The 22891-nt window shown below is 38.8% G+C and overlaps 1 protein-coding gene and 1 pseudogene across 1 annotated transcript; both read right to left on the bottom strand.

Annotated features, from left to right (window-relative positions):
* Positions 1-11480: 11480 nt before the first annotated feature.
* On the bottom strand, positions 11481-16190 carry LOC114172457. The gene is made up of 5 exons (XM_028056927.1): positions 14579-16190; positions 14196-14485; positions 12547-14117; positions 11834-12186; positions 11481-11770 (listed from the first exon to the last, which is right to left on the bottom strand). The coding sequence occupies exons 1-5, from the start codon at positions 16188-16190 to the stop codon at positions 11481-11483; spliced, it is 4116 nt and encodes a 1371-aa protein (XP_027912728.1).
* Positions 16191-17630: 1440 nt separating this feature from the next.
* Positions 17631-22244, bottom strand: LOC114172456 (annotated as a pseudogene).
* Between the last annotated feature and the right edge of the window lie 647 nt (positions 22245-22891).

Below are 22891 nucleotides of genomic sequence, written 5' to 3'. Positions count from 1 at the left end.
CAAGCTTCCTTTTCAAACATGGAAGTTCGTGTATTTCCTTCACATGCTTATCCTTTTGTTCCTGTAAAATGACATCACAAACTGTAGAAGAAAAAACATTGACGAATAAACTCTCTCTAGTTCCATTTCTTTTTCTTTATTTTCCCTTCCTTCTGCAGTTTCTATTACTTCTTTTTCTATTCTTTCTTTTTCTGTTTTCTCCTTCAGCCTACGTTGATCCTTACTGACTTGTCTTGGTGTCATAAACTTCTACTTCTTTTGATGTCCCTCATGCCTCAAATAAAGGGAACGTTCATCAAGATGGAGTGTTTTAAAATGAAGCCATGCCCATCCCAAAAGAAGATGACAAGAGTCCATGGGAGCAATATCACATAATACTTCTTTCACACATTGCCATGTACTGAATTTGATCCATGCTTGATCCAGATGAAAGGTTGCTGGTAACTGGAGTTTCTCCACCAAACTTTGGTTCACAACATTGTTTTCGCTTCCGTAATCGAATGCAACTAAACATGGATGGCCTTCGGTTAAACACTTTGTGTAATAAACTTCCTTTCCTATTCCAAATCTAGATGGCCAGGCTGTGAATACCAAATGATGTGAATCCACAGCGTTCGATTCGTTTGACTGATCTATCGTTGTTGGAATGCTAACAAGCAAGAAATTTGAGAAATTATTTAAAACGAGAAAATGGAAACATAAAAGAAGATGGAATGAAAATTGATAGACATCACACTTCCAAGAATGGAAGATAAGCCTAAGAGTTGAAACACACAAAGGGATAAAGGACCTTTGATTAATTAAACTCATGGATTCTTGAATCACTCAAGAACTTAGGAGAATCACTCTCACTAAGATAGATGAGATAAAACTCGTTTATTTTCTGAATAAAACTCAGCTTGCCTTCATTGATGAAAATGGTTCAACTTATATAGGAGCTTTAACCATCAGAATTACAAAAGACACATAAATTTCAATATCATCCCGCTTAAAGCTATTAATTAATGATCCACTCAAGCTAATAATGATCCGCTACTTAATGGTTGATTGTAACTGAATTTAAGGCTACCAAAAGTCATCCACAAACTTTGAGCAAAGGTCCTCTTGATCTTCCAAAGGTTGGTTCTTAAGTTGGCATATGGACCCTTATTTCAACTTGAAGATAAAGCAAAACTAAAGCCCATTAATTGGTTAAGCACAAACACAATTTGGTCAGCCAATTTTACAAAGCATTGGGCCCTTGTTTAAATAAAAGAAACTGCATCAACACGGCGCATTAGTCATCCCCATTTGACCCATATGCAATTCACATCATACCCTCCTTCTTCGAGAAGATTTGTCCCGAATCTTAAGACACTAGTTTTAAAGTAAGTTTTTATTACGATCTTGTGAAGGAATTTTATTTTTTCACAAGTTGAAACTAATTCTCTTCTTCCAGGATCAAATTCAACTTGATATTTGTTACTTTCCAATGGTTGCAATCCGTCGATAACATTTCTTGGCAACAGTACCCCACCTTGATATGTAACAATAAATAATTCCATGCGTTGTGTTTGACGAATTTGCTTCTTATCGACGGACCAAATGCATGATAAAGCACTATGAACAAGCTTCCTTTTCAAACATGGAAGTTCGTGTATTTCCTTCACATGCTTATCCTTTGTTCCTGTAAAATGACATCACAAACTGTAGAAGAAAAAACATTGACGAATAAACTCTCTCTAGTTCCATTCTTTTTCTTTATTTTCCCTTCCTTCTGCAGTTTCTATTACTTCTTTTTCTTTCTTTTTCTGTTTTCTCCTTCAGCCTACGTTGATCCTTACTGACTTGTCTTGGTGTCATAAACTTCTACTTCTTTTGATGTCCCTCATGCCTCAAATAAAGGGAACGTTCATCAAGATGGAGTGTTTTAAAATGAAGCCATGCCCATCCCAAAAGAAGATGACAAGAGTCCATGGGAGCAATATCACATAATACTTCTTTCACACATTGCCATGTACTGAATTTGATCCATGCTTGATCCAGATGAAAGGTTGCTGGTAACTGGAGTTTCTCCACCAAACTTTGGTTCACAACATTGTTTTCGCTTCCGTAATCGAATGCAACAAACATGGATGGCCTTCGGTTAAACACTTTGTATAATAAACTTCCTTTCCTATTCCAGTCTAGATGGCCAGGCTGTGAATACCAAATGATGTGAATCCATAGCGTTCGATTCGTTTGATGATCTATCGTTGTTGGAATGCTAACAAGCAAGAAATTTGAGAAATTATTTAAAAGAGAAAATGGAAACATAAAAGAAGATGGAACGGAAATTGATAGACATCAGACTTCCAAGAATGGAAGATAAGCCTAAGAGTTGAAACACACAAAGGGATAAAGGACCTTTGATTAAACTCATGGATTCTTGAATCACTCAAGAACTTAGGAGAATCACTCTCACTAAGATAGATGAGATAAAACTCGTTTATTTTCTGAATAAAACTCAGCTTGCCTTCATTGATGAAAATGGTTCAACTTATATAGGAGCTTAACCATCAGAATCACAAAAGACACATAAATTCCAATATCATCCCGCTTAAAGCTATTAATTAATGATCCACTCAAGCTAATAATGATCCGCTACTTAATGGTTGATTGTAACTGAATTTAAGGCTACCAAAAGTCATCCACAAACTTTGAGCAAAGGTCCTCTTGATCTTCCAAAGGTTGGTTCTTAGGTTGGCATATGGACCCTTATTTCAATTTGAAGATAAAGCAAAACTAAAGCCCATTAATTGGTTAAGCACAAACACAATTTGGTCAGCCAATTTTACAAAGCATTGGGCCCTTGTTTAAATAAAAGAAACTCCATCAACACGGCGCATTAGTCATCCTCCATTTGACCCATATGCAATTGACATCATACCCTCCTTCTTCGAGAAGATTTGTCCCGAATCTTAAGACACTAGTTTTAAAGTAAGTTTTTATTACGATCTTGAGAAGGAATTTTATTTTTTCACAATTTGAAACTAATTCTCTTCTTCCAGGATCAAATTCAACTTGATATTTGTTACTTTCCAATGGTTGCAATCCGTCGATAACATTTCTTGGCAACAGTACCCCACCTTGATATGTAACAATAAATAATTCCATGCGTTGTGTTTGACGAATTTGCTTCTTATCGACGGATGAAATGCATGATAAAGCACTATGAACAAGCTTCCTTTTCAAACATGGAAGTTCGTGTATTTCCTTTTGTTCCTGTAAAATGACATCACAAACTGTAGAAGAAAAAACATTGACGAATAAACTCTCTCTAGTTCCATTTCTTTTTCTTTATTTTCCCTTCCTTCTGCAGTTTCTATTACTTCTTTTTCTGTTTTCTCCTTCAGCCTACGTTGATCCTTACTGACTTGTCTTGGTGTCATAAACTTCTACTTCTTTTGATGTCCCTCATGCCTCAAATAAAGGGAACGTTCATCAAGATGAAGTGTTTTAAAATGAAGCCATGCCCATCCCAAAAGAAGATGACAAGAGTCCATGGGAGCAATATCACATAATACTTCTTTCACACATTGCCATGTACTGAATTTGATCCATGCTTGATCCAGATGAAAGGTTGCTGGTAACTGGAGTTTCTCCACCAAACTTTGGTTCACAACATTGTTTTCGCTTCCGTAATCGAATGCAACTAAACATGGATGGCCTTCGGTTAAACACTTTGTGTAATAAACTTCCTTTCCTATTCCAAATCTAGATGGCCAGGCTGTGAATACCAAATAATGTGAATCCACAGCGTTCGATTCGTTTGACTGATCTATCGTTGTTGGAATGCTAACAAGCAAGAAATTTGAGAAATTATTTAAAACGAGAAAATGGAAGCATAAAAGAAGATGGAACTGAAATTGATAGACATCACACTTCCAAGAATGGAAGATAAGCCTAAGAGTTGAAACACACAAAGGGATAAAGGACCTTTGATTAAACTCATGGATTCTTGAATCACTCAAGAACTTAGGAGAATCACTCTCACTAAGATAGATGAGATAAAACTCGTTTATTTTCTGAATAAAACTCAGCTTGCCTTCATTGATGAAAATGGTTCAACTTATATAGGAGCTTCAACTATCAGAATCACAAAAGACACATAAATTCCAATATCATCCCGCTTAAAGCTATTAATTAATGATCCACTCAAGCTAATAATGATCCGCTACTTAATGGTTGATTGTAACTGAATTTAAGGCTACCAAAAGTCATCCACAAACTTTGAGCAAAGGTCCTCTGGATCTTCCAAAGGTTGGTTCTTAGGTTGGCATATGGACCCTTATTTCAACTTGAAGATAAAGCAAAACTAAAGCCCATTAATTGGATAAGCACAAACACAATTTGGTCAGCCAATTTCACAAAGCATTGGGCCCTTGTTTAAATAAAAGAAACTGCATGAACATTGCGCATTAGTCATCCTCTATTTGACCCATATGCAATTCACATCATACCCTCCTTCTTCGAGAAGATTTGTCCCGAATCTTAAGACACTAGTTTTAAAGTAAGTTTTTATTACGATCTTGTGAAGGAATTTTATCTTTTCACAAGTTGAAACTAATTCTCTTCTTCCAGGATCAAATTCAACTTGATATTTGTTACTTTCCAATGGTTGCAATCCGTCGATAACATTTCTTGGCAACAGTACCCCACCTTGATATGTAACAATAAATAATTCCATGCGTTGTGTTTGACGAATTTGCTTCTTATCGACGGACCAAATGCATGATAAAGCACTATGAACAAGCTTCCTTTTCAAACATGGAAGTTCGTGTATTTCCTTCACATGCTTATCCTTTTGTTCCTGTAAAATGTCATCACAAACTGTAGAAGAAAAAACATTGACGAATAAACTCTCTCTAGTTCCATTTCTTTTTCTTTATTTTCCCTTCCTTCTGCAGTTTCTATTACTTCTTTTTCTATTCTTTCTTTTTCTGTTTTCTCATTCAGCCTACGTTGATCCTTACTGACTTGTCTTGGTGTCATAAACTTCTACTTCTTTTGATGTCCCTCAAGCCTCAAATAAAGGGAACGTTCATCAAGATGGAGTGTTTTAAAATGAAGCCATGCCCATCCCAAAAGAAGATGACAAGAGTCCATGGGAGCAATATCACATAATACTTCTTTCACACATTGCCATGTACTGAATTTGATCCATGCTTGATCCAGAAGAAAGGTTGGTGGTAACTGGAGTTTCTCCACCAAACTTTGGTTCACAACATTATTTTCGCTTCCGTAATCGAATGCAACTAAACATGGATGGCCTTCGGTTAAACACTTTGTGTAATAAACTTCCTTTCCTATTCCAGGTCTAGATGGCCAGGCTGTGAATACCAAATGATGTGAATCCACAGCGTTCGATTCGTTTGACTGATCTATCGTTGTTGGAATGCTAACAAGCAAGAAATTTGAGAAATTATTTAAAAAGAGAAAATGGAAACATAAAAGAAGATGGAACGGAAATTGATAGACATTAGACTTGCAAGAATGGAAGATAAGCCTAAGAGTTGAGACACACAGAGGGATAAAGGAACTTTGATTAAACTCATGGATTCTTGAATCACTCAAGAACTTAGGAGAATCACTCTCACTAAGATGGACGAGATAAAACTCGTTTATTTTCTGAATAAAACTCAGCTTGCCTTCATTGATGAAAATGGTTCAACTTATATATGAGCTTTAACCATCAGAACTACAAAAGACACATAAATTCCAATATCATCCCGCTTAAAGCTATTAATTAATGATCCACTCAAGCTAATAATGATCCGCTACTTAATGGTTGATTGTAACTGAATTTAAGGCTACCAAAAGTCATCCACAAACTTTGAGCAAAGGTCCTCTTGATCTTCCAAAGGTTGGTTCTTAAGTTGGCATATGGACCCTTATTTCAACTTGAAGATAAAGCAAAACTAAAGCCCATTAATTGGTTAAGCACAAACACAATTTGGTCAGCCAATTTTACAAAGCATTGGGCCCTTGTATAAATAAAAGAAACTGCATCAACACGGCGCATTAGTCATCCACCATTTGACCCATATGCAATTCACATCATACCCTCCTTCTTCGAGAAGATTTGTCCCGAATCTTAAGACACTAGTTTTAAAGTAAGTTTTTATTACGATCTTGTGAAGGAATTTTATCTTTTCACAAGTTGAAACTAATTCTCTTCTTCCAGGATCAAATTCAACTTGATATTTGTTACTTTCCAATGGCTGCAATCTGTCGATAACATTTCTTGGCAACAGTACCCCACCTTGATATGTAACAATAAATAATTCCATGCGTTCTGGTTGACGAATTTGCTTTTTATCGACGGACCAAATGCATGTTAAAGCACTATGAACAAGCTTCCTTTTCAAACATGGAAGTTCGTGTATTTCCTTCACATGCTTATCCTTTTGTTCCTGTAAAATGACATCACAAACTGTAGAAGAAAAAACATTGACGAATAAACTCTCTCTAGTTCCATTTCTTTTTCTTTATTTTCCCTTCCTTCTGCAGTTTCTATTACTTCTTTTTCTATTCTTTCTTTTTCTGTTTGCTCATTCAGCCTACGTTGATCCTTACTGACTTGTCTTGGTGTCATAAACTTCTACTTCTTTTGATGTCCCTCAAGCCTCAAATAAAGGGAACGTTCATCAAGATGGAGTGTTTTAAAATGAAGCCATGCCCATCCCAAAAGAAGATGACAAGAGTCCATGGAAGCAATATCACATAATACTTCTTTCACACATTGCCATGTACTGAATTTGATCCATGCTTGATCCAGATGAAAGGTTGCTGGTAACTGGAGTTTCTCCACCAAACTTTGGTTCACAACATTATTTTCGCTTCCGTAATCGAATGCAACTAAACATGGATGGCCTTCGGTTAAACACTTTGTGTAATAAACTTCCTTTCCTATTCCAGGTCTAGATGGCCAGGCTGTGAATACCAAATGATGTGAATCCACAGCGTTCGATTCGTTTGACTGATCTATCGTTGTTGGAATGCTAACAAGCAAGAAATTTGAGAAATTATTTAAAAAGAGAAAATGAAAACATAAAAGAAGATGGAACGGAAATTGATAGACATCAGACTTCCAAGAATGGAAGATAAGCCTAAGAGTTGAAACACACAGAGGGATAAAGGAACTTTGATTAAACTCATGGATTCTTGAATCACTCAAGAACTTAGGAGAATCACTCTCACTAAGATGGACGAGATAAAACTCGTTTATTTTCTGAATAAAACTCAGCTTGCCCTCATTGATGAAAATGGTTCAACTTATATATGAGCTTTAACCATCAGAACTACAAAAGACACATAAATTCCAATATCATCCCGCTTAAAGCTATTAATTAATGATCCACTCAAGCTAATAATGATCCGCTACTTAATGGTTGATTGTAACTGAATTTTAGGCTACCAAAAGTCATCCACAAACTTTGAGCAAAGGTCCTCTTGATCTTCCAAAGGTTGGTTCTTAAGTTGGCATATGGACCCTTATTTCAACTTGAAGATAAAGCAAAACTAAAGCCCATTAATTGGTTAAGCACAAACACAATTTGGTCAGCCAATTTTACAAAGCATTGGGCCCTTGTTTAAATAAAAGAAACTGCATCAACACTGCGCATTAGTCATCCTCCATTTGACCCATATGCAATTCACATCATATCCTCCTTCTTCGAGAAGATTTGTCCCGAATCTTAAGACACTAGTTTTAAAGTAAGTTTTTATTACGATCTTGTGAAGGAATTTTATCTTTTCACAAGTTGAAACTAATTCTCTTCTTCCAGGATCAAATTCAACTTGATATTTGTTACTTTCCAATGGCTGCAATCCGTCGATAACATTTCTTGGCAACAGTACCCCACCTTGATATGTAACAATAAATAATTCCATGCGTTGTGTTTGACGAATTTGCTTCTTATCGATGGACCAAATGCATGATAAAGCACTATGAACAAGCTTCCTTTTCAAACATGGAAGTTCGTGTATTTCCTTCACATGCTTATCCTTTTGTTTCTGTAAAATGACATCACAAACTGTAGAAGAAAAAACATTGACGAATAAACTCTCTCTAGTTCCATTTCTTTTTCTTTTATTTTCCCTTCCTTCTGCAGTTTCTATTACTTCTTTTTCTATTCTTTCTTTTTCTGTTTTCTCATTCAGCCTACGTTGATCCTTACTGACTTGTCTTGGTGTCATAAACTTCTACTTCTTTTGATGTCCCTCATGCCTCAAATAAAGGGAACGTTCATCAAGATGGAGTGTTTTAAAATGAAGTCATGCCCATCCCAAAAGAAGATGACAAGAGTCCATGGGAGCAATATCACATAATACTTCTTTCACACATTGCCATGTACTGAATTTGATCCATGCTTGATCCAGATGAAAGGTTGCTGGTAACTGGAGTTTCTCCACCAAACTTTGGTTCACAACATTATTTTCGCTTCCGTAATCGAATGCAACTAAACATGGATGGCCTTCGGTTAAACACTTTGTGTAATTAACTTCCTTTCCTATTCCAGGTCTAGATGGCCAGGCTGTGAATACCAAATGATGTGAATCCACAGCGTTCGATTCGTTTGACTGATCTATCGTTGTTGGAATGCTAACAAGCAAGAAATTTGAGAAATTATTTAAAAAGAGAAAATGGAAACATAAAAGAAGATGGAACGGAAATTGATAGACATCACACTTCCAAGAATGGAAGATAAGCCTAAGAGTTGAAACACACAAAGGGATAAAGGACCCTTGATTAATTAAACTCATGGATTCTTGAATCACTCAAGAACTTAGGAGAATCACTCTCACTAAGATAGACGAGATAAAACTCATTTATTTTCTGAATAAAACTCAGCTTGCCTTCATTGATGAAAATGGTTCAACTTATATATGAGCTTTAACCATCAGAACTACAAAAGACACATAAATTCCAATATCATCCCGCTTAAAGCTATTAATTAATGATCCACTCAAGCTAATAATGATCCGCTACTTAATGGTTGATTGTAACTGAATTTTAGGCTACCAAAAGTCATCCACAAACTTTGAGCAAAGGTCCTCTTGATCTTCCAAAGGTTGGTTCTTAAGTTGGCATATGGACCCTTATTTCAACTTGAAGATAAAGCAAAACTAAAGCCCATTAATTGGTTAAGCACAAACACAATTTGGTCAGCCAATTTTACAAAGCATTGGGCCCTTGTTTAAATAAAAGAAACTGCATCAACATGGCGCATTAGTCATCCACCATTTGACCCATATGCAATTCACATCATACCTTCCTTCTTCGAGAAGATTTGTCCCGAATCTTAAGACACTAGTTTTAAAGTAAGTTTTTATTACGATCTTGTGAAGGAATTTTATTTTTTCACAAGTTGAAACTAACTCTCTTCTTCCAGGATCAAATTCAACTTGATATTTGTTACTTTCCAATGGCTGCAATCCGTCGATAAAATTTCTTGGCAACAGTACCCCACCTTGATATGTAACAATAAATAATTCCACGCGTTGTGTTTGACGAATTTGCTTCTTATCGACGGACCAAATGCATGATAAAGCACTATGAACAAGCTTCCTTTTCAAACATGGAAGTTCGTGTATTTCCTCACATGCTTATCCTTTTGTTCCTGTAAAATGACATCACAAAGTGTAGAAGAAAAAACATTGACGAATAAACTCTCTCTAGTTCCATTTCTTTTTCTTTATTTTCCCTTCCTTCTGCAGTTTCTATTACTTCTTTTTCTATTCTTTCTTTTTCTGTTTTCTCCTTCAGCCTACGTTGATCCTTACTGACTTGTCTTGGTGTCATAAACTTCTACTTCTTTTGATGTCCCTCATGCCTCAAATAAAGGGAACGTTCATCAAGATGGAGTGTTTTAAAATGAAGCCATGCCCATCCCAAAAGAAGATGACAAGAGTCCATGGGAGCAATATCACATAATACTTCTTTCACACATTGCCATGTACTGAATTTGATCCATGCTTGATCCAGATGAAAGGTTGCTGGTAACTGGAGTTTCTCCACCAAACTTTGGTTCACAACATTGTTTTCGCTTCCGTAATCGAATGCAACTAAACATGGATGGCCTTCGGTTAAACACTTTGTGTAATAAACTTCCTTTCCTATTCCAAATCTAGATGGCCAGGCTGTGAATACCAAATGATGTGAATCCACAGCGTTCAATTCGTTTGACTGATCTATCGTTGTTGGAATGCTAACAAGCAAGACATTTGAGAAATTATTTAAAAAGAGAAAATGGAAACATAAAAGAAGATGGAACGGAAATTGATAGACATCACACTTCCAAGAATGGAAGATAAGCCTAAGAGTTGAAACACGCAAAGGGATAAAGGACCCTTGATTAATTAAACTCATGGATTCTTGAATCACTCAAGAACTTAGGAGAATCACTCTCACTAAGATAGACGAGATAAAACTCGTTTATTTTCTGAATAACACTCAGCTTGCCTTCATTGATGAAAATGGTTCAACTTATATATGAGCTTTAACCATCAGAACTACAAAAGACACATAAATTCCAATATCATCCCGCTTAAAGCTATTAATTAATGATCCACTCAAGCTAATAATGATCCGCTACTTAATGGTTGATTGTAACTGAATTTAAGGCTACCAAAAGTCATCCACAAACTTTGAGCAAAGGTCCTCTTGATCTTCCAAAGGTTGGTTCTTAAGTTGGCATATGGTGATATGAACCTTAATGGAGATAGGATCGAATAAGGGTCTTGAATGGATTGGAACAGAATTGACATGGAAGAGAATTGGATACGAATCAAACTAGGACAGAATCACTCATCACTCAATTCCAAAACGCATCTGACTTAGCTATGGACGTTATTATTCATAGAGTAAAATCTGATTCTAGATTTTGAACCTTTTTATAATTTCAATGGAAATAGACCAGCGGATTTAACATTCAAAGGAAAGACAATGGAGTACAAAAAACCAGCAAAACTTACAAGACAATTGAGGATAGCATCACACCATCCCACACGCAACCATTATACACATAAGCTTCACACCTATGATGGCTGGATGTTCTTTGATTCACACAAAGATTAATGAGCATCACACTCACCCAAGTTCTTCACGAAAAATGGAGAATAAAATTTCATTCAAAAAAAATATCTGTCTGTTGTTTTCCAGCCACATTGTTTTTGTCTAAAGGCTGAATTTGCTACCTAAGGTAACCACCCGCTACCACAATAACCGCTCCACTAAGTTTAGCAATGCGCCACCTGGCTTGTGCTGAAAAAAGGCACCTTACATACCAATAAAAATACACGAAAAAAAAAAAAAAAAAAAAAACCCTTAACACATGACAATAACGAATTAAAACATTACATTAATTAAATCACACACACATAACACGCTAATAAGTCTCCATGCTACCATGTGCCACCAATCAATATTTTGGACCCTTAGAACTCAGCCAATGTTGCTATCCACATGTTTGGAGCTCGTCCTCATCCTTCCAAGCTTCATCCTTCCAAGTGGTGTAGTAAACAAGCTTGTGTGGTGTTGAAGGATCCTTGACCACATCTTCCAAGAGATTGAGAATTAACCTTTGTAATGTTGCCTTGGTTTGCTTGGCCTTGGATCTAGTCATAGGACCTCCTATCCCTTGCAAAGAGTTCTCCTCATCATTTGTTAGTTTGGATCCATACTGGTGAGAGATGTCCTCATCATTCCCTCCCTCTTGAACAGGATTTGTCGTCAAATCCGAAACATCTTCACCTGCATCAAACAAAGACAAGTCAGCCACATTAAAAGTAGGAGACACATTATACTCACCTGGCATTTGGATCTTGTAGGCATTGTCATTGATTCTTTCCAATACTTGGAATGGCCCATTTCCTCTAGGAAGCAACTTGGATTTCCTTTGTTCGGGAAATCTCTCCTTCCTCATGTGTACCCACACCCAATCTCCGGGTTGGAAGACAACTTTCCTCCTACCTTTGTTGGCTTGCTTGGCGTAGCTTTCATTCTTCTTGGTGATTTGATCTTTAACTTTCTCATGCAGCTTCCGCACAAAATCTGCCTTTGCCTGTCCATCAGTAAGCTTAAACATAGAAATATTAGGCACAGGTAATAAATCAAGTGGAGATAAAGGGTTAAACCCATACACAACCTCAAAAGGAGAATGATTAGTGGAAGAATGGACAGCTCGGTTATAAGCAAACTCAATATGGGGTAGGCAAGCCTCCCAACGTTTGAGATTGTGCTTCAAAACTGCTCTAAGCATAGTACCAAGTGTCCTATTAACCACCTCAGTTTGGCCATCTGTTTGGGGGTGACAAGTAGTAGAAAACAATAACTTAGTTCCTAGTCTACCCCACAAACTTCTCCAGAAATGACTCAAGAACTTGGAGTCCCTATCACTCACAATACTCCTAGGCATGCCATGTATCCTAATGATTTCCCTAAAGACTAGGTCAGCTACATGACTAGCATCATTGGCCTTTTTGCATGGAATAAAGTGAGCCATCTTGGAAAACCTATCCACCACAACTAGTATGGAGTCTCGGCCAGCACTTGATTTAGGTAATCCAAGCACGAAATCCATGGACAAAGCTACCCAGGGGTGTTCAGGAACAGGAAGAGGGGTGTATAGACCTTGGGGAAGCACTTTAGACTTAGCTTGTCTACACTCAATGCATGACTCACAAAGTTTGGCTACATCCTTTTTCATGTTAACCCAATAGAAATGCTCATGCAAGATGTCATAAGTCTTATGTACTCCAAAATGACCCATCAACCCTCCTCTATGTGCTTCCTTCACTAAGAGTTCTCTAATGGAAGATTGAGGAACACATAGCCTATTCGCTCTAAACAAGAACCCCTCAAATCTATAGTACTCATCCTTAGGCATCTTTTCACACTCTTTATACCTTTGGCCGAACTCCTTATCATCCTCATACAACCCTTTCAGCACTTCGAAACCTAGCAATTTGGTCTCTACCATAGATAATAGTGCATGTCTCCTAGATAGGGCATCAGCAACTACATTTCCCTTCCCTTTCTTGTATTTAATGACATATGGAAATTGCTCTAAGAACTCAACCCATTTGGCATGTCTTTTATTAAGCTTACCTTGAGCCTTAAGGTACTTAAGAGACTCATGGTCACTATGGATAACAAACTCCTTGGGAAAGAGATAATGTTGCCAAGTTTTGAGGGCTCTCACTAAGGCATAGAGTTCCTTGTCATAGGTAGAGTAATTCAAGGCTGTTCCACTTAATTTTTCACTGAAGTAAGCTATGGGATGGCCTTCTTGAAGTAGAACAGCTCCTATGCCTATGCCAGATGCGTCACATTCTATCTCAAAGGATTTGTAAAAATTGGGCAATGCTAGGATGGGTGCACTCACCAGTCTTTGCTTAAGAGTTTGGAAAGCCTTTTCTTGTTTTTCCCCCCATTTGAAACTCACGTTCTTCTTCACTAACTCATTTAGAGGGGCGGCTAAGGTACTGAAATCTTTCACAAACCTCCTATAGAAACTAGCTAGCCCATGAAAACTCCTAATGTCACTCACGGTTTTGGGTGTTGGCCACTCTTGGATGGCCTTCACTTTGGCTTGATCAACTTCTACCCCTTTTGAACTCACCACAAAACCCAGAAATACCACATGGTCTTGACAAAACATGCATTTCTCAAGATTGGCATACAACTTTTCATGTCTCAAAGCAGATAACACAGAATGCAAATGTTGAGCATGCAAGTCTAAATCAGCATTGTATATCAAAATGTCATCAAAATACACTACCACAAAGTGCCCTATAAAGTCTCGAAGAACATGATTCATCAACCTCATGAATGTGCTTGGTGCATTAGTTAATCCAAATGGCATAACCAGCCACTCATACAAGCCAAATTTGGTTTTAAAAGCAGTTTTCCATTCATCCCCTTCCCTAATCCGAATTTGGTTGTATCCACTCCTTAAATCAATTTTCGAAAACACTTGTGCACCATGCAATTCATCAAGTAAATCATCAAGTCTAGGAATGGGATGCCTATACTTAATGGTAATGCTATTCACACTTCTACAATCACTACACATGCGCCAAGATCCATCTTTCTTAGGCACCAATATCACAGGAACAACACAAGGAGAGATAGAATCTCTTACCCAACCTTTCTCCAAGAGAGCTTCCACTTGCCTTTGTATCTCCTTGGTCTCCTCGGGGTTGCTCCTATAAGCTGGCCTGTTTGGAATGGTGGCTCCAGGTATCAAATCCACTTGATGTTCTATCCCTCTCAATGGTGGTAATCCACCAGGTAAATCTGAAGGAAAAACATCCTTGAATTCCTGCAAAATAGAAGAAATAGAAGATGGCAAGGAAGTGGAAAATTCGGGGTTAGTATTCACAACAGGTTTGCAAACCAACATATATAAGGGCTGCCTTGCCAACAACACCTTCCTCACTTCCCTCTCCTTTGCTATCTCTCTCGCATTTTTGTTTCTCTCTTTTCCTCTTTTTTCTTCTCTCTTTATTTTTGAATTTGTCTCTCCACTCGAACTCTCTACCATGCTCTCACTCTCAAGATCTTTCTTTTCTCTCATGATTTTCTCTCTCAATCTCACTTGATCATGACACACCTCTTGTGGGCTTAAAGGTTTAAGCACCACCTTCTTTCCTTGATGCGCAAAAGAGATCTTGTTGGAGAATCCATCATGGATGGTCTTGTGGTCATGTTGCCATGGTCTTCCCAACAATAAATGACATGCCTCCATTGGCACCACATCGCATGAGATCACGTCTGAATAGGTTCCAATGACTATGGGCACCTCCACTTGCTGCTTCACCTTAATTTCTCCTTCATCACTTAACCATTGCAAACGATAAGGTCTTGGATGGGGCTTGGTAGGAAGATTCAACTTGGATACTAGCCTGGTACTAGCCACATTGGCGCAACTCCCACTATCCACAATCACCATGCAAAGTTGCCCTTGGACAGTACACCTAGTGTGGAAAATGTTGTCCCTTTGGCTTTGATCCAGTGCCCCTATATGAGATCCTAACAGCCTCCTCACCATCAACAAGCCCTTCTCGTTCATTTCAGGTCCTACATCCTCATCCTCATCTCCTTCAGATTCTTCAGCTGTATCTGACTCACTGGAATATCCACCATCATCTCTAATCACAACAGTCCTCTTGGTGGGGCATTCATAGGCGTAGTGACCCTTTCCTTGGCACTTGAAACATGTAATGTCTCTAGTCCTTTTTGGAACAGCCTCATTACCCTTCGAAGTCTTAGGGTCAGCCTCCTTAGTGGCCTTGGTACTCATGGCCGAACTGCTCTCTCCCTTGGCCGAGTAGGGTGATGACTTATATCCCTCCCTCTTAGCCTTGTCCTTCCATCCAGAAGTAGAAGAAGAAACTGCCCTCCTTGAAGCTCCCTTCCTTTTGAGTTGCTCTTCCACCTGAATGGCTTTATGGAGAAGGTCATCCATCTCCACAAACTCCTGCAGCTCAACCACATCACGTATGTCAGTATTCAATCCACTAATGAACCTGGCCATTGTTACCTCAGGATCTTCCTCAAGTTTGGCTTGGATCATCAACATTTCCATCTCTTTGTGGTAATCCTCCACACTTCGACTTCCTTGGGTAATTCTTTGAAGCTTAAACTTCATGTCCCTTTGATAAGATGCAGGCACATATCTCCTCCTCATGAGCCTCCTCAATTCCTCCCATGTATCTACGGGTGGATCTCCATCTCTTTGTCTCTCCCTCTGAAGCTTGTGCCACCAAATCAAAGCATAGTGTGAGAATTCGGCTGCTGCCAACCTCACTTTTTGCTCCTCTTCAAAGTTTCCACAATCAAAAACATTCTCCATCTTGAGCTCCCAATTAAGGTAGGATTCTGGATCATTCTTTCCTGCAAAAGAGGGAATGTTTAGCTTAATTCCTTGGAGAGGATTGCTCCACTGCTCCCTATCCCTCCTTTCTTCATCATATCTCACTACCCTTGCTTCTTGCCTCCTTACACCTCTTCGTGTTACTCTTTCATTCTCCAATCTATCAATTCTCTCATGTATCTCATCATTAGCTTGTCGGAGTAATCGTTCAAGATGTTGAGTAAGAGCTTGCATCTGAATAGGACTAATGCCACCTCCTGCACCTGCTTCTTGATTCTGGTCTGCCATCTCACAAATGATGCTTGTATACAAGATAAGTTGGTTAATCACAAATAGAATCCAGCAGCTACTTTACCTCACCAAATAATTTTCTCTCAAGTGTGTTCTCTCAATTCTTGGCTTTTACTAATAATGTATATTTCTCTCTAGCCTTTTACCACTCTTGATGCAATCAATCCTTGAGAGTCACAAAGTTAATTCAGCCACACAAAGATGATCTACCTAAATGCACAATGCGCATATAACAATTATAGTAATGATGCTATCACTAGAGGCCAATAAAACAAGATACCAAAAACACATAAAGAAGGCAAGGAAAAAAAAAAAAAAAACGAGACACCAACAACACAAAGACACACTAACACAAAGCAATAGATCACGGTGTTGACTCACAATACATACTTGAACATTTCAGAATCCAACAATTTTGAGCATACAGCAACTCGCAACATATCATGCCCATTCAGATTTTCAATTTGAACACACCACCATTTAAGGTTTTTAGTTTCGAAACATTTGTGTATAGCAGCCCTTGAGTTTCTTTTCTTTTTCTTCCAGAATTCAGAAAACTAACTAAACAAGTTGCAATTCAGATTTGTTGCTGTTCAAGTATACAAGACAAACCCTTAACCAGCTCTGAATACCAAATGATATGAACCTTAATGGAGATAGGATCGAATAAGGGTCTTGAATGGATTGGAACAGAATTGACATGGAAGAGAATTGGATACGAATCAAACTAGGACAGAATCACTCATCACTCAATTCCAAAACGCATCTGACTTAGCTATGGACGTTATTATTCATAGAGTAAAATCTGATTCTAGATTTTGAACCTTTTTATAATTTCAATGGAAATAGACCAGCGGATTTAACATTCAAAGGAAAGACAATGGAGTACAAAAAACCAGCAAAACTTACAAGACAATTGAGGATAGCATCACACCATCCCACACGCAACCATTATACACATAAGCTTCACACCTATGATGGCTGGATGTTCTTTGATTCACACAAAGATTAATGAGCATCACACTCACCCAAGTTCTTCACGAAAAATGGAGAATAAAATTTCATTCAAAAAAAATATCTGTCTGTTGTTTTCCAGCCACATTGTTTTTGTCTAAAGCTGAATTTGCTACCTAAGGTAACCACCCCTACCACAATAACCGCTCCACTAAGTTAGCAATGCGCCACTGGCTTGTGCTGAAAAAGGCACCTTACATACCAATAAAAATACACGGAAAAAAAAAAAACCCTAAACACATGACAATAACGAATTAAAACATTACATTAATTAAACACACACACATAACACGCTAATAAGTCCCATGCACCATGTGCCACCAATCAATATTTTCACGCCCTTTTGGAGCTCACTCATCCTTAGCTTCATCCTTCCAAGTGATAAGTAAACAAGCTTATGTGTAGGATCCTTGACCACATCTTCTAAGAGATTAGAATTAGCCTTTGTAATGTTGCCTTGGTTTGCTTGGCCTTGGATCTCGTCATAGGACCTCCTATCCCTTGTAGAGAGTTCTCCTCTTCTTTGGTTAGCTTGGATCCAGGCTGGTGAGAGATGTCCTCATCATTCCCTCCCTCTTGAACAGGATTGGTCTCCAAATCCGAACCATTTTTCTTCAAAGCCGAACCATCTTCACCTGCATCAAACAAAGATAAGTCAGCAACATTAAAAGTAGGAGACACATTATACTTACCTGGCATTTGGATCTTGTAAGCATTGTCATTGATCCTTTCCAAGACTTGGAATGGTCCATCTCCTCTAGGCAGCAACTTGGATTTCCGTTGTTCGGGAAATCTCTCTTTCCTCATGTGTACCCACACCCAATCTCCTGGTTGGAACACAACTCTCCTTCTACCTTTGTTGGCTTGCTTTGCGTAGCTCTCATTCTTCTTGGTGATTTGATCTTTAACTTTCTCATGAAGCTTCCGCACAAACTCTGCCTTTGCCTGTCCTTCAGTATGCTTAAACACAGAAATGTTAGGCACAGGTAATAAATCAAGTGGAGATAAAGGATTAAACCCATACACTACCTCAAAAGGAGAATGATTAGTGGAAGAATGGACAGCTCGGTTATAAGCAAACTCAATATGGGGTAGGCAAGCCTCCCAACGTTTCAGATTGTGCTTCAACACTGCTCTAAGCATAGCACCAAGTGTCCTATTAACCACCTCAGTTTGCCCATCAGTTTGGGGGTGACAAGTAGTAGAGAACAACAACTTAGTTCCTAATCTACCCCACAAACTTCTCCAAAAGTGACTCAAGAACTTAGAGTCCCTATCACTCACAATACTCCTAGGCATACCATGTATCCTAATGATCTGCTTAAAGACAAGGTCAGCAACGTGACTAGCATCATTTACCTTTTTGCATGGAATAAAGTGAGCCATCTTGGAAACCTATCTACCACAACTAGTATGGAGTCTCGGCCAGTACTTGATCGAGGCAAACCAAGCACAAAATCCATGGACAAATCCACCCAAGGGTGTTCAGGAACAGGAAGAGGAGTGTATAAACCTTGGGGAAGAACTTTAGACTTAGCTTGTCTACACTCAATGCATGACTCACACAGTTTGGCTACATCCTTTTTCATGTTAACCCAATAGAAATGCTCATGCAAGATGTCATAAGTTTTAAGCACTCCAAAATGACCCATCAACCCCCCTCTATGTGCTTCCTTCACTAAGAGTTCTCTAATGGAAGATTGAGGAACACATAGCCTATTTGCTCTAAACAAGAACCCCTCAAATCTATAGTACTCATCCTTGGCCATCTTTTCACACTCCTTGTACCTTTGGCCGAACTCTTTATCCTCCTCATACAACCCCTTCAACACTTCCAAACCCAACAACTTGGTCTCAACCATAGATATTAGCGCATGTCTCCTAGATAGGGCATCCGCAACCACATTTCCTTTCCCTCTCTTGTACTTAATGACATATGGAAATTGCTCTAAGAATTCAACCCATTTGGCATGTCTTGTATTAAGCTTACCTTGACCCTTGAGATACTTAAGAGACTCATGGTCACTATGGATAACGAATTCCTTGGGAAAAAGATAATGTTGCCAAGTTTTGAGGGCTCTCACTAAGGCATAGAGTTCCTTGTCATAGGTAGAGTAATTCAAGGCTGCTCCACTCAATTTTTCACTAAAGTATGCTATGGGATGGCCTTCTTGAAGTAGAACAGCTCCTATACCTATGCCAGAAGCGTCACACTCTATCTCAAAGGATTTGGAAAAATTGGGCAATGCTAGGATGGGTGCACTCACTAGTCTTTGCTTAAGAGTTTGGAAAGCTTTCTCTTGTTTTTCCCCCCACTTGAAGCTCACGTTTTTCTTCACTAACTCATTTAAGGGGGCTGCCAAGGTGCTGAAATCTCTCACAAATCTCCTATAGAAACTAGCCAGGCCATGAAAACTCCTAATATCACTCACGGATTTGGGTGTTGGCCACTCTTGTATGGCCTTCACTTTGGATTGATCAACTTCTACCCCTTTGAACTCACCACAAAACCCAGAAATACCACATGGTCTTGACAAAACATGCATTTCTCAAGATTAGCATACAACTTTTCATGTCTCAAAGCAGATAACACAGAATGCAAATGTTGAGCATGCAAGTCCAAATCAGCACTATAGATCAGAATATCATCAAAATACACTACCACAAAATGCCCTATAAAATCTCGTAGAACATGATTCATCAACCTCATGAATGTGCTTGGTGCATTAGTTAATCCAAATGGCATAACCAGCCACTCATACAACCCAAATTTGGTTTTGAAAGCAGTTTTCCATTCATCTCCTTCTCTAATCCTAATTTGGTTGTATCCACTTTTCAAATCAATTTTTGAAAACACTTGTGCACCATGCAATTCATCAAGTAAATCATCAAGTCTAGGAATGGGATGCCTATACTTAATGGTAATGCTATTCACACTTCTACAGTCACTACACATGCGCCAAGAACCATCTTTCTTAGGCACCAAAATCACAGGAACAGCACATGGAGATATAGAATCTCTTACCCAACCTTTCTCCAAGAGAGCTTCCACTTGCCTTTGTATCTCCTTGGTCTCCTCGGGATTGCTCCTATACGCTGGCCTGTTTGGAATGGTGGCTCCAGGTATCAAATCCACTTGATGTTCTATTCCCCTCAATGGTGGTAATCCACTAGGCAAATCCGAGGGGAATACATCCTTGAATTCCTGCAAAATAGAAGAAATAGAAGATGGCAAGGAAGTGGGAAATTCAGGGTTAGTATTCAAAACAGGTTTGCAAATAAGCATATATAAGGGTTGCCGTGCTAACAACACCTTCCTCACTTCCCTCTCCTTTGCTATCTCTCTCACATTGGTGTTTCTCTCCTTGCCTCTCTTTTCCTCTCTCTTAGTGTTTGATCTTTTCTCGTCACTCACACTCTCTACCACGCTCCCACTCTCAACTTTCTTTCTCTCATGATTTTCTCTTTCAACCTCACTTGATCATGACACACCTCTTGTGGGCTTAAAGGTTTAAGCACCACCTTCTTTCCTTGATGTGTAAAAGAGATCTTGTTGGAGAATCCATCATGGATGGTCTTGTGGTCATGCTGCCATGGTCTCCCCAACAATAGATGACACGCCTCCATAGGCACCACATCACATGAAATCACATCAGAATAAGTCCCAATGACTATGGGCACCTCCACTTGCTGCTTCACTTTAATTTCTCCTTCATCACTTAGCCATTGCAAACGGTAAGGTCTAGGATGAGGCTTGGTAGGAAGATTCAACTTGGATACTAGCCTTGTACTAGCCACATTAGCGCAACTCCCACTATCCACAATCACCATGCAAAGTTGCCCTTGGACAATACACCTAGTGTGGAAAATGTTGTCCCTTTGGCTTTCATCCATGGCTTGTATATGAGATCCTAATAGTCTCCTCACCATCAACAATCCCTTCTCGTTCATTTCTGGTCCAACATCCTCATCCTCCTCTCCTTCAGATTCTTCATTTGCATCTGACTCACTAGAATATCCTCCATCATCTCTAATCACCACAGTCCTCTTGGTAGGACATTCATATGCATAGTGCCCCTTGCCTTGGCATTTGAAGCATGTAATGTCTCTAGTTCTTTTTGGTACAGCTTCATTGCCCTTAGAAGGCTTAGGATCCGCTTCTTTGGTGGCCTTGGTACTCATGGCCGAACTGGTCTCTCCCTTGGCCGAATAGGGTGATGACTTATATCCCTCCCTCTTAGCCTTGTCCTTCCACCCATAAGTAGAGGACGACGCCATTCTCCTTGAAGCTCCCTTCCTTTTGAGTTGCTCTTCTACTTGGATGGCTTTATGGAGAAGATCCTCCATCTCCACAAACTCCTGCAACTCAACCACATCACAGATATCATTATTCAACCCATTAATGAACCTAGCCATTGTTACCTCAGGATCTTCCTCAAGCTTAGCTTGGATCATCAACATCTCCATCTCTTTGTGGTAATCCTCCACACTTCGGCTTCCTTGAGTAATTCTTTGAAGCTTAAACTTCATATCCCTTTGATAGGATGTAGGGACATATCTCCTCCTCATGAGCCTCCTCAATTCCTCCCATGTGTCTACTGGTGGATCTCCATCTCTTTGCCTCTCCCTTTGAAGCTTGTGCCACCAAATCAATGCATAGTGTGAGAATTCGGATGCTGCCAACCTCACCTTTTGTTCCTCCTCAAAGTTGCCGCAATCAAACACATTCTCCATCTTGAGCTCCCAATTAAAGTAAGCTTCGGGATCATTCTTTCCTGCAAAAGAGGGAATGTTTAGTTTAATTCCTTGGAGAGGATTGCTCCACTGCTCCCTATTCCTCCTTTCTTCATCATATCTCGCCACCCTTGTTTCTTGCCTCCTTACTCCGCTTCTTGTTACTCCATCATTCTCCAACCTATCAATTCTCTCATGTATCTCATCATTGGCTTGTCGGAGTAATCTTTCAAGATGTTGAGTAAGAGCTTGCATTTGAATGGGACTAATGCCTGCCCCTCCTTCTTGGTTTGAATCTGCCATCTCACAAAATAATGCTTGTAGACAAGATAAAAGGTTAAGCCAAAATAGAATCCAGCACCTAATCTACCTCACCAAATAATTTTCTCTCAAGTGTTTCTCTCAATTCGGCTTTTACTAATAATGTAAATTTCTCTCTAGCCTTTTACCACTCTTGATGCACTCAATCCTTGAGAGTCACAAAGTTACTTCAGCCACACAAAGATGATCTACCTAAATGCAGAATGCGCCTATAACAATTATAGTAATGATGCTATCACTAGAGGCCAATAAAACAAGACACCAAAACACAAAAAGAAGGCAAAGAAAAACCACACAAACAAAGACACACTAACTAGGTCACGGTTTTAACTCCAATGCAGACTTGAAAATTTCAGAATCACCACTTGTAAAAAGATACAGCAACTGCCCTTAAATCATGCCAATTCAGAATTCAATTTTGAACAAACACAATGCTGCACTTATATTCTTCAGTTTCGGAAATTTTTATAGCAGCCCTCACATACAATAACAATTGGATTTCTTTTCTTTTCCAGAATTCAGAACACAAATTGGCACGTTGCAATTTAGATTAATACCTTCTTGTTGCTGTTCAATACAAACCCTTAACCAGGCTCTGATACCAAATGATATGAACCTTAATGGAGATA

Source organism: Vigna unguiculata, unplaced genomic scaffold (genome assembly GCF_004118075.2).
Source record: "Vigna unguiculata cultivar IT97K-499-35 unplaced genomic scaffold, ASM411807v1 contig_58, whole genome shotgun sequence".
Classification (NCBI taxonomy): domain Eukaryota; kingdom Viridiplantae; phylum Streptophyta; class Magnoliopsida; order Fabales; family Fabaceae; genus Vigna; species Vigna unguiculata.
Note: the sequence above shows the minus strand (reverse complement) of the source record. Positions and strands in the feature narration are given on the sequence as shown.